The following is a 13,324-nucleotide window of genomic DNA, read 5'->3' as shown; positions in this document are numbered from 1 at the left end:
CTTTTTCAGGTCTCTTTCCTGATCTAAGAATTCATGACATGTCACCTTACGAGGAAAGGGGAAAAGCAGAGGTTTGAAGCATATTTCAGTCCCTCACATCAAAACCCACATCTTCTGATGTGTGGCTGCAGTGCCTAACAGTGCCTAGTCTGACTGAGACTTGTGGTTATTACTGTAACAACAAAACAGTGGTTAGTGAGGTATGGCACATAACTGATATATTTGCTATTTTTGTATGTTTTACTTGGTGCATTTTCTATGCAAACCGACTCAGTTCCTGCTTATGTATCAAACTCCCCACAGCATGTTTGCCCTTTGTCATGGCTATCATTATTCCTGTGAAGAGGACTGTACTGCTCTCACTTTGGAGTTAACAGCATTGACACCCTGCCATCCCAGGCCTAGCTTTAGCATCCTAGGAACAGAAGCAGGAAACCAAAGCTAGGTCTTCTGCCCAGCCTATTCCAGGACTTCTAGCAAGCAGTGAGGAAGAGCAGCAAAAACTCATTCAGTACTGCACTTCACGTTACCAGTTCAGCTGACACTCAGTTTTGTAGGAAATTCATCGGAGAAGTACAAACGAACTCATACATCTATTTGGTCTCAAGATTAATTTCTAAAAAGCAAATGCACAATGTTCCAGCATGACTATATTTATTATTTTTTCCAGAGAGCCTGATATTGTTTTGTTATTGAGAAATACACCTTCAAACATTGGATTAGTTAAGTTTTAGAAGCGCAACTATGTTTATTATATTTGGCACTGTGAAAAGCACCTCTAATTTCTATTTTTATTGAGGATTTTTCTCTGAGACCAAAACTGAATTGTTTGTTTAAAAGCTATTATTGCCTAGACTGAGATACCAGCTCTGTAATTCTAATAGGATGTCATATAGTTTTTTCCTCTGACTACGTCTGAGTACAGTCCACCTTTTAAAAAGGGAGGAACAAATTCACTGTTGGCCCACAGAGGTACTGTCTTGAAACCATGGAAGAGAGCTTGTTCTACTGGGGGTTAACTCAGTAATTCCACTTCATTTTACCGTGCTAGTCTTTCTTCTTATGCCTGGCTGGATAATTTTATCCAAAGCTTCATAATTTAAACATTTAGAAATAACTTTTTAAAGTGACACAGAATTAATTGTTACCTATGTATGTGTTGAAAAAGGATGGGAACAGGAGCGCCTGCTCTTCTGGCCTGGTATCAATACACTGTCTGGAAGTCATCCATTCTTTGCCACTAACTCCCACATTCAGTATTTTCGGGTAATGTAATACCAAGGCTCAGTTGATGCACCTTATCCTGAAGCACTTAATAAACTAGAGTTAACAGATGTGAAATCTGAGGAAGCGCTCAGGGAAATCTAGGGACTTCCCTGAAAATTAGGGTTTATAGACTATAATCCCACTGATGATAGCTGAGTGATAAAACCCACATTGTTTGTATTTATAACAATTCTTGAGTGATTTCATTGTTCTCAAAGAAAAAAAAAAGCTGCTTTTGTTCATTGTTGATACAAAGTCACTCTTGTTGTTGCAGACCAGACACTTCCTACTTTACCTGGGTATTTTTATCCACATACTTTGCTGTGTTTGAGAGATAAGCCCTTACTCCAGACTCTGAATCACACTTCCCCCTCAGATTTGGGGAATGTCATACCCAGATCGGGATCCAAACTTTCTAGTTTGGGCCTGTCTTTCATCATGGTAAATCAACAGTCGGCAAATCTAAACAATATGTTCATGTTGAAATCTGGAGGGGTTTTTTTAATTGTACTTCCTTTCTAGCAAACAACGGACGTTTATTTTCTTCTCTTCAGGACAGAAAACTGTTTACTCTATGATTTTATTTTTTAAACTGCTGCTTCATTTGCAGGGGGAAGTCCTAATGGCCTTGCTCACCAGGCAGCCTGGGAGCTTATCCATCAGAAGAGGGCTTGTCAGGAAGGTGAGAAAGCTCTTCTGAAATCAGATCTATTACCAGAGATCCCCCTGTCTGGACAGAAATATCTCATTGCCAGTGAACTCCTATACTTAACATGCAGTCTTTACTTCTAGATGTAAATACAATCTGAAGGCTCAAAATTAGTTGATAAATTAATTTTGTCCTTGTTTTTGTTAAGTAAAATACATGTCCTCTAAGCTGCCTACAGGTTTTGCACACTGATGATGAATTTAATTTTAAATACATTCTTTAAGGACTACCTGCATTTTAATACACACTAAGTATTTTGTACATAATGCATGGTAGGTCAAAATGTGATCACAAACCTAGATTTTTCCTTTCTATTACCTTTACATCTTAGAGAGTTCCCACAGCCATTCCATTCTGCCCTGGGTAACTGGGCCAGTACCATGGGGCCTGCTTACTCTGCTAAAGTGCCTGAATGGTACATTTTAAAAACTGTGCTGAAATATGTCCCAGTAAACCTAAAGGTGACGCACAGAAAATCCCACACTAGTGTAGCTGCTCTGCCAGCAGGAATTGCTCTGTATGTTGGTGGGAAAGGAGGCATTACTCTTTCTTCACCTTCCATGAAGCAGAGCAAAGCATTTTCTTCTCTGCCTCATCATTGGCTCTTCTAGCACACCAAAATCCAGGAATCCATTTGCCCCTCAGGAACCCTGATGAAGACATGATCAGTCAGAAAAAGAAAGCGAATTTCAGTAAATGTTTACAATCATCAAAATGATGTGGTAAAAAAGCCTCTTATTATATCCAATAGGTTTGTAAAGGCAGAGCTGTATTCCCCAGCTTTACTGCTGTAAATGCATTTTATGCACTTTTATGTTGCCAACAGTGCAAAGCTGTGGGAAGATGCGCTGTTTCCTAAATTCCAGCCAGCTCCCGATTGCAGAAATGTGATCATCAGTGATCGTATGTTTCTGAAGAAATCCAATCAGTTCTTACAACCCAGTTAACGTTTATGGCACTGTCAATTTGAGAATAAGCAAAATCCCTTAATGAGCGAAGGCGGCAAATTTTGATAGTGGAAGGGTGGAGAATTGTTAATCTGTCATAGGTGTTTCCACATTGTTTTTTAGAGCAGAATGACTTTCAAAAACCTTACCAAAAATATTGCCATGCTGTAAGCAATGTAAGTTGAAGCAATTTGTGATGTTTTGAGCAGTTCCTGCTGTGAGAGCAGGATGGCCTCAAGTGCAACATCCAGAATCATTACCCCAGCCCCTCCACAGGCGATGGACAGGCAGCCTGTCCATTGTGGAAAGGGATATAGGAACATCCTCCAAGGTACTGTGGTACCTCATTATTTATTTATCTGGTATTTTATGGGAGTGTAAGGGAAAGCTCTGAGGGCAGAGAATTAGCACTGGTACCCCATGGTTTTGAGGGAGCTTGCTGGAAGAGCCCCAAGAGGTTCAAAGGAGCCTGGCCCTTCCTGAGTCTGAAATGCTGGGGCTGCCCGGGCCTCTCACCTGTGGAGTTAGGTCCCTCTTTTTTGGGGTTGCCCTTTGTCCAGAGAAGGGCAACTAATCTGTTGAAGGGTGTGGAAAACAAGTCTTAAAAGGAACATCTGAAGGACCTGAGGGTGTTTAGCCTGGAAAAAAGAGAAGGCTCAAGGGGGACCTTATCATTCTCTAGAACTCCCTGACATGAGGGTGTAGCCAGGTGGAGCTGGGTCTCTTTTCCCAGGCAGTAAGTGACAGGACCAGAGAACATAGTCTTATGCTGCACTGCGGAAGGTTTAGGTTGGATATTAACAAGAAATTCTTCACAGGAAGGGTTTTGACATTGGAATGGGCTGCCCATTTCAATGGGAGGTGGTGGACTCCCTGTCCCTGGAGGTGCTTAAGGAAAGACTGGATGTGGCACTTAGTGCCATGGTGGCATTCGTCATAAGTTGGACTCGATGACCTGTCTTTTCCAACCTAATCGATTCTGCGATCCTGTAAAATTGCCCATGCTCCAGGCAGCCGGTTCACGGGCCGAGTCAGAAAGGTCCCATCCCTGCCGGGGCACAGCGTCCCCAGCGCTCCGCGGCAGGGCCGGGCCGTGCCGGGGCAAGGGGGAACACCGAGCCGCCCGGGGCCAGGAAACGCCGCCCCCGGGGCCTGGGGCCGGGCCGGCGGGTGGGCGGAGGGGCCGGGCCGGCGGACGCTGCTCCGCCGCGCTGTGGGAGCTCGGAGGGCGGCGAGGCCACGAACCCCGTCCGGGGAGCGGCGCGGCGCGGAGCGGGGCGGCCCCTCGGCACGGGCGGGAAGCGGCGGCAGGACTCGGCGGCCGCTCCGCGGAGGGTGTGAGCGAGCGCCGCGGAGACGCGTGCGGGACGAGCCGGGCCCGGGGCTGCGGGGGGAGGCGGCGGCGGCGGCGGAGCGAGGCGAGGGGCGGCCTCGCAGGGCGGAGCGGCGGGGAAGGCGAGCCGGCAGCGGGAGCGGGCGTGCGAACCCCACGGGCCGAGCGCCTGCGAGAGGGGGAGGAGGAGCCGCCCCGACGCCCGGGGATGGTGAGGAGGAGGCGGCGGCTGCCGGGAGCCCAGTGAGGCCTTCGCTCGGCGCCCGCCGCAGAGCCCGCCCGCCTCGCCGGCCGCCCCCTTCCCCCGCTCGCTCGCTGGCTCGCTCCCCCCTTCCCTCCCCTTCCCCTGACTCCCTCCCCGGCTCCCTTCCCCTGCCGCCGCCGCCGCCTCCTCCCCGGGCTCCAGCCATGTAAGTGACCCGCTCCCCGGCTGGGAAGGGCTGGGGGAAGGAAGCGCCGGGGCCGGGGCCTGCTCGGCGCGGCCGCATTGTGCGGGGCCGGGAGGGAAGGGAAGGCACGGGAAAGGGGGCGGCCGCTCTCCCTTCGCCTTCCCCGGGCGTGGGCTGCCCCGCCGGCCCCGGGCACGGCCGGGCGGGGTGCGGGGTGAGGAGGCCCGGGCTTGGGCGGCCCCGGCCGCCCGCTCCGTCCTGCCCGCGGGCCCGGGGCGGACAGGAAGCTGTTGGCTCCCCGGGGATGCGGTGGGTGAGAGGCGGCGGGGCGGGGGTCTCCCCTCGGGCCTGCCCCGGCCCCTGCGCGAGCATCGCCCGGGGAAACGGCGGTGGGGGCGCCTGGGGGGTGGTTTGTGATATTTCCGAAACAGCGGCCAGCGAAGCAGCCGAGGACCCCCCATTTTCCCACCTCCCCCGCCCCCATTTTCTGCCCTTGTCTTCTGCGGCCGCGTTGTTCAGCCCAGCTCCGCTTTGCGGACCACTGAGTGTTTGCCGACGGGGGTGTGATTCTCTCCGTGGGCATTTGGCGTGTGTAGGTGGCTGTGCAGCGCTTGTGGACTTGATTTTTTTTTTTTTTTTTTTTTTTTTTTTTTTTTTTTTTTTTGCAGTCGTGTTTTGCAGAGGTGTAGGGAGCTGTCTGCGGATGCCCCCCCGCCCCCCTAGGTGAAATTCTGCAATTGCCGAAATGTTCTTAGAGACTTGTAGGACTTGTAAAACACATAATCAAGCATATAAACGTTCTGGTGTTTTTAATATATTTTACTGACAGGACACTACTGATGCAGATACGGCTTGCACCTTATCGGTGGTGTGTGTCCTCTCTCCCGGCCACCCCTGTGGGAAATATTTTACTATTTTGCTTTGTTTTTCTACCACCTCTATCCATAAAGAAGCAAATCCATATATTTATACTACAGGAGGGATGTACATTTCAAAATACTGTTATTAAAGGGAGAAACTAACTCTTAATGCTGAAGAATATTTGTTTGCAGGTAAATAAATTTGACATACTGCATGACTAGTAATTACTTTCATGTAGTAGTTAGTTTCATGGTGACAGGCACAACATTTTTCTGAGTTAGCAGATTTAAAGACACTGTGGAACTACCTTTGATTTTTTTTAAATTAGTAGGGTTTGTGTTGTGTGTGGTGTTTATAGAACTGGTGTTGGTGTGCAGCAGTGGTAAATGAAATTTAAGAATTGATCCACTGTCCACAAGTCACTTTCAGCTCCAGTATTCACTTACGGTCTTATAAAAATGTCCTGTAAATGATTACATTAACAAATAGTTTCACGACTGTCTTGATTTCTTTGGGGACTGAACAAAACTTCTGTTACAAATACTTTAAAATGGAATTTGATTAAATATATCTCAGGTATTAAATATATCCAAAGTTCTGAGTAGCACAGTTCTTAAATTATATGAGCATAAACTGTAAAAGGACTTTTTCTTGTGTGGAAACATAAAGAAGATTATGTTTGGGTTGCAGAGGGGGTTATGAAGAAGTCACTTTTCTGGCATCACTGAATTTTGAAATAGGTAGCTTAGTTTGTCCTATCAAACTGTTGTGTTTGCAGCGCGGACAGTTGGATGTTGTAACTGTGGCCCCTCACCTGAACAGCATTAACATAACCTCCTGTCTATTGATCAGCAAAGGCAGGAGAGCGCAAATATTTCAAATTACGGTTTTGTAAACCTAGATTAAGCTAACAGATTGAAAAAAAAAGGGGCGGGGGGGGGGGATATGGCTTTGGAGATTTTTGTTTTCCAGTCACCATTTTCCCCGTAACTTAGTATCTGAGAATCCTTTGTGAACTTTGTCATCAGCTGCACTTGCTGCCATGAAATTCCAGTTTAGAAGTGGTGTCATTGGACACATAGTAGCAAATACAGGTGACCACACTTAAGTCGTGGCCCGCAATACCTTTTTGTGAGGGAAGCGAAGATGGTGGAACAACCTGGTCCTTCTAAGCTTCCTTGAAAGCTGTCTGCCCAGATTTGGTAACTGGGTCATGGTGCGACGCTGCTGCAGGCTCAGAGGGCCTTGAGCACGTTGGAATCACTGCTGCTGCCGTGAAACAGCCAGGGCAGGATTTGCGTAACGCAGGAGATGTACTTCACTGGTCAAAGCCTGGTGGGAACATCTATCTGTATGCTCCACTTGAAATGTTGGCTGGAGCCCAACTTTGTTGTGCTGTTTAGGTGCAGTTGGCTGTCAGCTGGGAGCTCGCACTGGGAAGAGAGCGAGGTTGCTCGTGGCATCCCATGTAACGGGCCCGGACTCAGCCTGCCCAGTCCAGTTCCCATGTGCCTCGTCTGCTCTCATGACAGTGTCATGTGGCCACAGTAGGCAAGCTGGGGCAGCTGGATCCTGTTTTGCCTGGTCCTGTTGCTGTGCTTTAGGAGAATGTGTAAGGATGTGCAGGACATTTGGGCTCAGGGTGTCCTGGGAGAATCAGGAATGTGCCACACCAGGGCAGTGGGCATTGGTAACTGGCGGTGTGACAGGGCAAAGTGTTAGCACAGGGGAATGCTTTTTTGTGATCTGCTGTATGATCTAACCAGTGCAGCCCGGACACAGTGTGACATGTTAGGACTGAGGCTGGTGGGTCAGTCTCCCTTGCTTACTCTCCCTCATGAAGATGAGGTGATTACCATAAGTGCTTCTGCATCCCATAAGCTTAAGCTTCAACGGTATGAAAGACTTCCTTTTCTTCCTGGTCTGATCTAGGGTGTGAGTGGAAGCAAATATAAAACTTTGCATTGGAAAGAGGACAGGAAGTACAGATTAATATTTCTACTTTCTTAGAGAAAAAAGAAGGTGAGGATAATGTATAGAAGAGAATGAGAGAAGGAGTTCTAGTGTGATTCTCCCAAACACAGAAAAGATGGTTCTGCTCCACCTTCTGTTGGGTGGTTAGTTGGACTGACTCCTTAAAGCAGGTTTCACTGCTGCAGTGCCTAGGGAAGTGAGTTATCTCATTATTTATGAAGTTAATAACCTTTAAGGAATTAATATGTACGCAAAACCGGTGTCACCATGATACAATGCTGATGTCATGCCATTCATGATTTACAGCACTTCAACTGCATGAGGACTATTTCAGTGTTTAAAAAAGTATTACAGAACTGTGTATTGAAAAACAAGCAAAGGACACTGAGAGAAAGACCAAGTTGTTTAGCTTTTGACAGTATTCAGTCCTGTGCAGACTGGAGCAGCCAGGTCATACTTACCTCAGATGCCCTCTCTTCACTGGGAACCATTCCTAGATGGCCATAAATGAGGACTGTAATCATTCTTTTTTTTTTTTTTTTGTTTTTCCCCTCTAAGGATTTTATGGAAAAGGAACTTTTTCTGGTTTACACATCTTCAGTAGTACATTGACCTATAGTTAACTTGCTCTTCTATTCCGAGAAATTACTCTTGCTTGCTACCACTGTCTTCAATAACATCTCTTACTAAAATAGATGTATTAGGCACAGCTTGAATGTGTGTTTTAAAATACAGTAGATAGAGTAGGTTTGCTGCTGCTGGAACTGTGTCTGTGGACATCTTGTTAGATAGTGAGAGGGGATACCCAGCTCTTCACATTGCAAATTAAAAATAGCTTAACTTTCTCTGTGTGAAGTAAGTGCTCTGGCATGGCTGACTGTAGGACTGAGGTGGGACCCATGCTGCAGGTTGGTGTCAGGAAGTGTTTAATGTTTTTCCACTTTGTTGTTCCATGGCTTCGTTATAAAACTCTCCACCCCCTGCACCACCCCTCTTCCCTGAAAAGAGGTGGGCAGGTAAAGACACATCCTTGAGAGCACGGCTACAACAGTAAGTGGAAAATGTTTATTGGGTAGAAGTGGTATAGAAAAAGCAATCCAAGCTGCCTGGACACCATAGAGAACAGAAAAAGCAGTCCCTCTGAACTTTGTATTTCTTTGTTGATCTGCTGTATTTGGCTCTGTTGTCATTCAAGTTTGGATTATTAAATGACAGTTTAGCTGATGACAAGCAGGAAGCTGCCAAGTGGTAATCCTGACAAGTGTTAAGGCAGGAAAACCTGGAGTAAGTTAGCTGCAGATTGGAGAATTCTGGTCCTTCATGCTTTTTAATGTTTTTAATAATAGTATTGCCTTTTCTACAGCCTAGTTTGTCTTGTAACTTCCTTTTTCATGTATGGTTTTTGGAAAGGATATTGATTGCTCAGTGCCTCTAAATGGCTGAATTCAGGACGCAGAGGTAGGATTGCACAGTCCCTGCACCGTGTATGACACAAAGTTAAAAGTGTTAACTTTCACACCTGGGTGTTGCATTTCCATACTCAAGCTGTGATAATCTTGGGGGTTTTGTTCAACACTTTGCAAATTGCTCAAGCCTCTAAGTGAGGTCTAGTCTTCTCTTGACAACAGCAAGCAAGTCTAGCTTGCATGGCTATTGTGCATTGTACATGGCCATTTTGAAAGGAAAAAGCCTGCTGTGTTTGTCAGGTTGTGTCCTAAATGCTCTGGAGCTCAAGGAGTTTGTTCCAAGGTATCTCTGGCAGCTGTGGATTACTGGTCTCTATTCTGCAGCATACGGTGTTCTCATATTTATTTATGAAATTAGGAATTCTTACATGTCACTTGTTCCAATGTAATTTTTTGTGTGTCTTTCCCTCCCTCAGGCAAACATCTGTTTTGTGGAGTTGATAATTCTAACTAGTGAGATCAGCAGATTTGTAATTTGGAAAAAAAAAAAACAAACTCACCTTGTTTCTGGGGAGAACTTCAACATAAACTGTTAACTGGAAAAGCTGAGGAGCAGTAACAAACAGTGTAGGTTTGTAGGCAGGGTGTCAGGGGAGTGACCTCCTTTCTCCGTCCATTTCTGCTGGCAGTGATGGAACTTGTTCAAATTCAAGCTTTGTGCTTTGAACGCTGCCTGTTTCAGATCACTCTGATGTGGTACAAAGCCCTCTGCCCCTGCTGGGGTTTCAGTTCTAGGTTGGATTCATTTTGACCACCTGTTTTCTTCCATCCAGTGTTGTGTCTTAGTGAGTTATGGGGAATTAGTTGCATTTAAATCTGGTTTCTGATGGATGGCTATCACCTGCACACTCAGAGATAATTGATGCAGACTGCCAAATGCATGCAGAGATGGTATATATTTGTCAGGTGGGAATGGAATGTCTCTGTGGTAGGTGAGAGACTCCAGCTCTTTGGTGGCAGTTTACAAATGCTTCTGGGTTTTGTTTTATTAAACTTATTGGTTACTGCTGGGAATTTGTCACCAATTAGGTTTTTTGATCACTCAAGTAATACCGAATTGAATGGCAGCATGGACACTTTGGGGAACACAGAGGAATTAAAGGAAAAACGGAATATTTGTACCACAAGCAGAAAAATAATCAGATTCAATTTAGAAAAATAATAAAAGCTAATGCATTTGGGAAGAGATTACATTCAGTGAGGGAGAGAAATGCACAGAATGTTTCTGTGGTAGTCAGCCATGAGCAGAGCACATTCTCAATAAGAAATGGCAATCTTGAGCTATTTAGAGAGGGGTTTTGTCTCATAAAGCAGAGGGGTAAAAATCCCAAGTTGTGCTTGAGTATATTTCATTGTTATAAAGGCAGCAGCAAACTGCAGTGTGGTTAAGGAAGAGCAGTAAAATTGATCAGGGTGCTGTAAGGGCTGATTTGGGATAACAATAAGGTACATGAGCTTATCTATGGTTTGTATATCTCTAGGAGAGGTAAAAGTTAGAAATACGAAAGGTAGAGAAGATTATTTTTGGGGAGTCAGGAGATCTGAGTAGGATAAATGGGATGATGCTGAAAGTAGGAAAATCTGAAGCAGGATAGGAATATTTACTGTCAGAGGTTTATCTCTAAGACACACTGTGTGCTGGTTAACAGACTATTATCAGGCTGTAAAGAAACCTTCCAGGAGATGTCCTGGAAGTCTTCCTTACCAGGAAACATTGAAATCTGGTTTTTGTGATATTTCAGAATTTTTATTGTTGCAAAGAATGAGGTGTTGTTGCAGACATGAAGGTCTACTACGTAAGGTCTTGAATCCACCAGTAATTCAGACAGCACCTGGTGGTATTGTGAGTCTGCCCATGAGCCTACTCACTGAAGAAGCAGGACTTTAGCAAGCCTGTATTTTGACACCTCCACCTGCCAGGATAAATTCTTGTGGAGAGCTAAGCCCTTGTTTAAGATTTGTAATAATAATAGAACAGAGAAATGCCAAACCAACAATACAGCAATGAAAACTAGTCCCTGTTGTATCCCTTGTTGCACATCTGCAACACGCTTTGAGATGATGGTGTGCTCTTCTTTTGATCCTTTTAGAAATAGCTGGGAAGGAGGAAAACGGAGGAAAAACCCTTGTCCCTCTTGTGGAGCCTCTGCTGGAGTTCAGGAATTTCGGAAGAGTGATCTTTTGCCATAAACTGGTTTTTCAAGAGACATTCCTGCCATTATGAATGAAGTAGCGATAGTGAAGGAAGGCTGGCTTCACAAACGAGGTAAGTGACTCTTCCCTTCTGGACAGTAAATTGACTCCATCTCTCTCTAATCTGGTGTTTAGCAGCATGTCTTCAAATAATCCATTATTTTCCACTTCATCCTAGTGTGAGACAGCACATAGGGAGCATGCTTCCCTGTTTTTTGAAGCTTTAGAAAATGCATCTATAAGGGGTTTTCTTGTGTGTGTGTGTGCATGTGTTCACCAAAAATTGGTGTCAACTGCTTTGAAAATGATGATAAAGGTAGCAAGTGAAGGAGATGCTACTTAGAGTGTTAGTGGTTAAACTGTAGTAAATAATTTTGGTTTGTGTATAGGTCTGTAGCTTTCCTTTTTGTGGTAAAAGGGACAATTGAGATTAATATTTTTGAACAGTGAAAAATATGCCTGTATTTTGCAAGCAATGGTGTGCTCTTGCAGAGACTTGCTAGAAAATGTGCTATTCTGCTTGTGTCTGAACTGCTGTGGGTACCAGTGTCCTGGACAGGAAGAGTAGCCTTGAGTTTGTGCACTCTGTGAATTTTGGTTGTACCACCAATGACATTTGATTTTTACAAAAATTCTTTATTCTTGACTGAGTGGCAAAACTGAGAAGATAGTCACATGTATTGTTAGGCTTTTTGCCTTCTTACATGTTTTCTTCCCAAAACAGTGGGTTTGTTCTTTTTTGGGGAGGTTTTGATTTTCAAGTACCACAGCACTGATCCTATAGGGTATTTGACTTACCTGTTTCTTTGTATTCTGCTATTGTTTCTTGGAAAGGAGAGAGTAGTGTTAGGTACTTTCCATGATAGTGTCATTTTTTTGGACCAAAAACAGATCTGTGTGTTCCAGTGGTAGGGAAGCTTACATGGTTCTGCAGACTCAGGATTTTTCTAGAGGGTTTGCAACAATTTGCCTCAAGGTGCAAAGGTGTAGCATAATTATTTATGGAAGAAATTTGCAATGCCTTATCATAACCTTGGTGAAGGCTGGTCATTCTTCAGCAATAATAAGAAATTTCTAGGAATTTAGAAAACATGTTGATAATGTCTATTTTAAGAGGGTGAAAATGTATATTTCTAACAATTGGATATACAGTGTAGTTTAGCATATTGATGCTTGATGTACAAATGTTTTGTTCAAGTTTTTTAGGGAGGTGTGTGGGGCTTTTCTTTGTTCTGGTTTATTTCAGTTGGAAACAAACACCTTTGCACTCATTGGCTTAACTAGCTCATTCAGTAATTCTGGTGTACCCAGGCTGCTTTGTTCTGACAAAGTATTTGAGAACTCTTCTGTGTTTGGATTAAATAGAAGAAAGAAAAACAGAGTTATACTTCCCATTCCCATTTATCTAGAAACTCTTCAAATCAGAGATTTTTTTTTTTTTAGTTTTAAGCAATGTTTTCAGGCATTTTTAACCATCTGTTGTAGCAATTCTTCCTGCACTTACCTGTAATTTAAAAAAAAATCTGTTATTTTGAGGAGCACTGCACAAAAATCTGAGGGAGAAGCATTTATTTTAAACAGTATGGAAAAGGCATTGTCAGGATGATTCAGAGGCATATATGTCTGAAGTGTTTAAACAATCGTGTTGTATATTTCAGGGTTGTCTGTGTTTACTTTTGGGAACTGAATTTTTGTTGTTTCTAGGATTACGATAAAGCTACTTTTAAGTAAGGAGACCTCTGGAGGAGGTAGTAAAGGATGCCCAGCTGATTTTTTTGTTTTTTTTGTTGTTCTTTTAAAATTGCCTTAGAGAAACAGATTATTATCTCTGATGGTTTGCTGATAATATTATGGTTAGATTATGTGCTGAACACATTCCCATTTTCAAAATGTTACTATGCATGTTCCGCATACTTAATGCTGACAATTTGTGCCCAAACTCCTAAACTGTTAAGCATACCTTGGCATTTTTTGGCTTCCTAATTTTTTTAACCTGTTTCCCAATGCCTTTTTGTCCTCTTGGTATGTGCAGTGACACCTATTTTGTTCCACTCCATTGACTTTGCAACTGTTAATTCGGTGTTGTCCTCATGAGGAGGTTTTTAGAAAGCAGTGCTCTATCTTCTCTTCAGCCTGCTGGTGTCAGCCCCGGTAATCTCTTGGTTTGTGTAGCTGTTCAGGGATAG

General features: G+C 44.3%; 2 protein-coding genes across 4 annotated transcripts in view; one reads left to right on the top strand and one right to left on the bottom strand.

Moving 5' to 3' along the window:
- The window catches only part of INF2 (inverted formin 2), a 312,339-nt gene that overhangs the window by 101,258 nt on the left and 197,757 nt on the right, over positions 1-13,324 (bottom strand). The window lies entirely within an intron of this gene.
- AKT1 (AKT serine/threonine kinase 1) overlaps positions 4,363-13,324 on the top strand; it is a 76,428-nt gene continuing 67,466 nt past the window's right edge. Inside the window, exons 1-2 of one of the 2 annotated variants that reach the window (XM_056493348.1) lie at positions 4,363-4,665; positions 11,036-11,211. In XM_056493348.1, the coding sequence (XP_056349323.1) occupies positions 11,166-11,211 (46 nt within the window). In that variant the 5' untranslated portion in view covers positions 4,363-4,665; positions 11,036-11,165. Of the gene's footprint in view, positions 4,666-4,852; positions 4,954-11,035; positions 11,212-13,324 lie in introns of those variants that run through there. The other variant, XM_056493349.1, reaches the window with a different exon arrangement.

The sequence above is a fragment of the Oenanthe melanoleuca genome, chromosome 5 (genome assembly GCF_029582105.1).
Source record: "Oenanthe melanoleuca isolate GR-GAL-2019-014 chromosome 5, OMel1.0, whole genome shotgun sequence".
Taxonomy (NCBI): domain Eukaryota; kingdom Metazoa; phylum Chordata; class Aves; order Passeriformes; family Muscicapidae; genus Oenanthe; species Oenanthe melanoleuca.
Note: the sequence above shows the minus strand (reverse complement) of the source record. Positions and strands in the feature narration are given on the sequence as shown.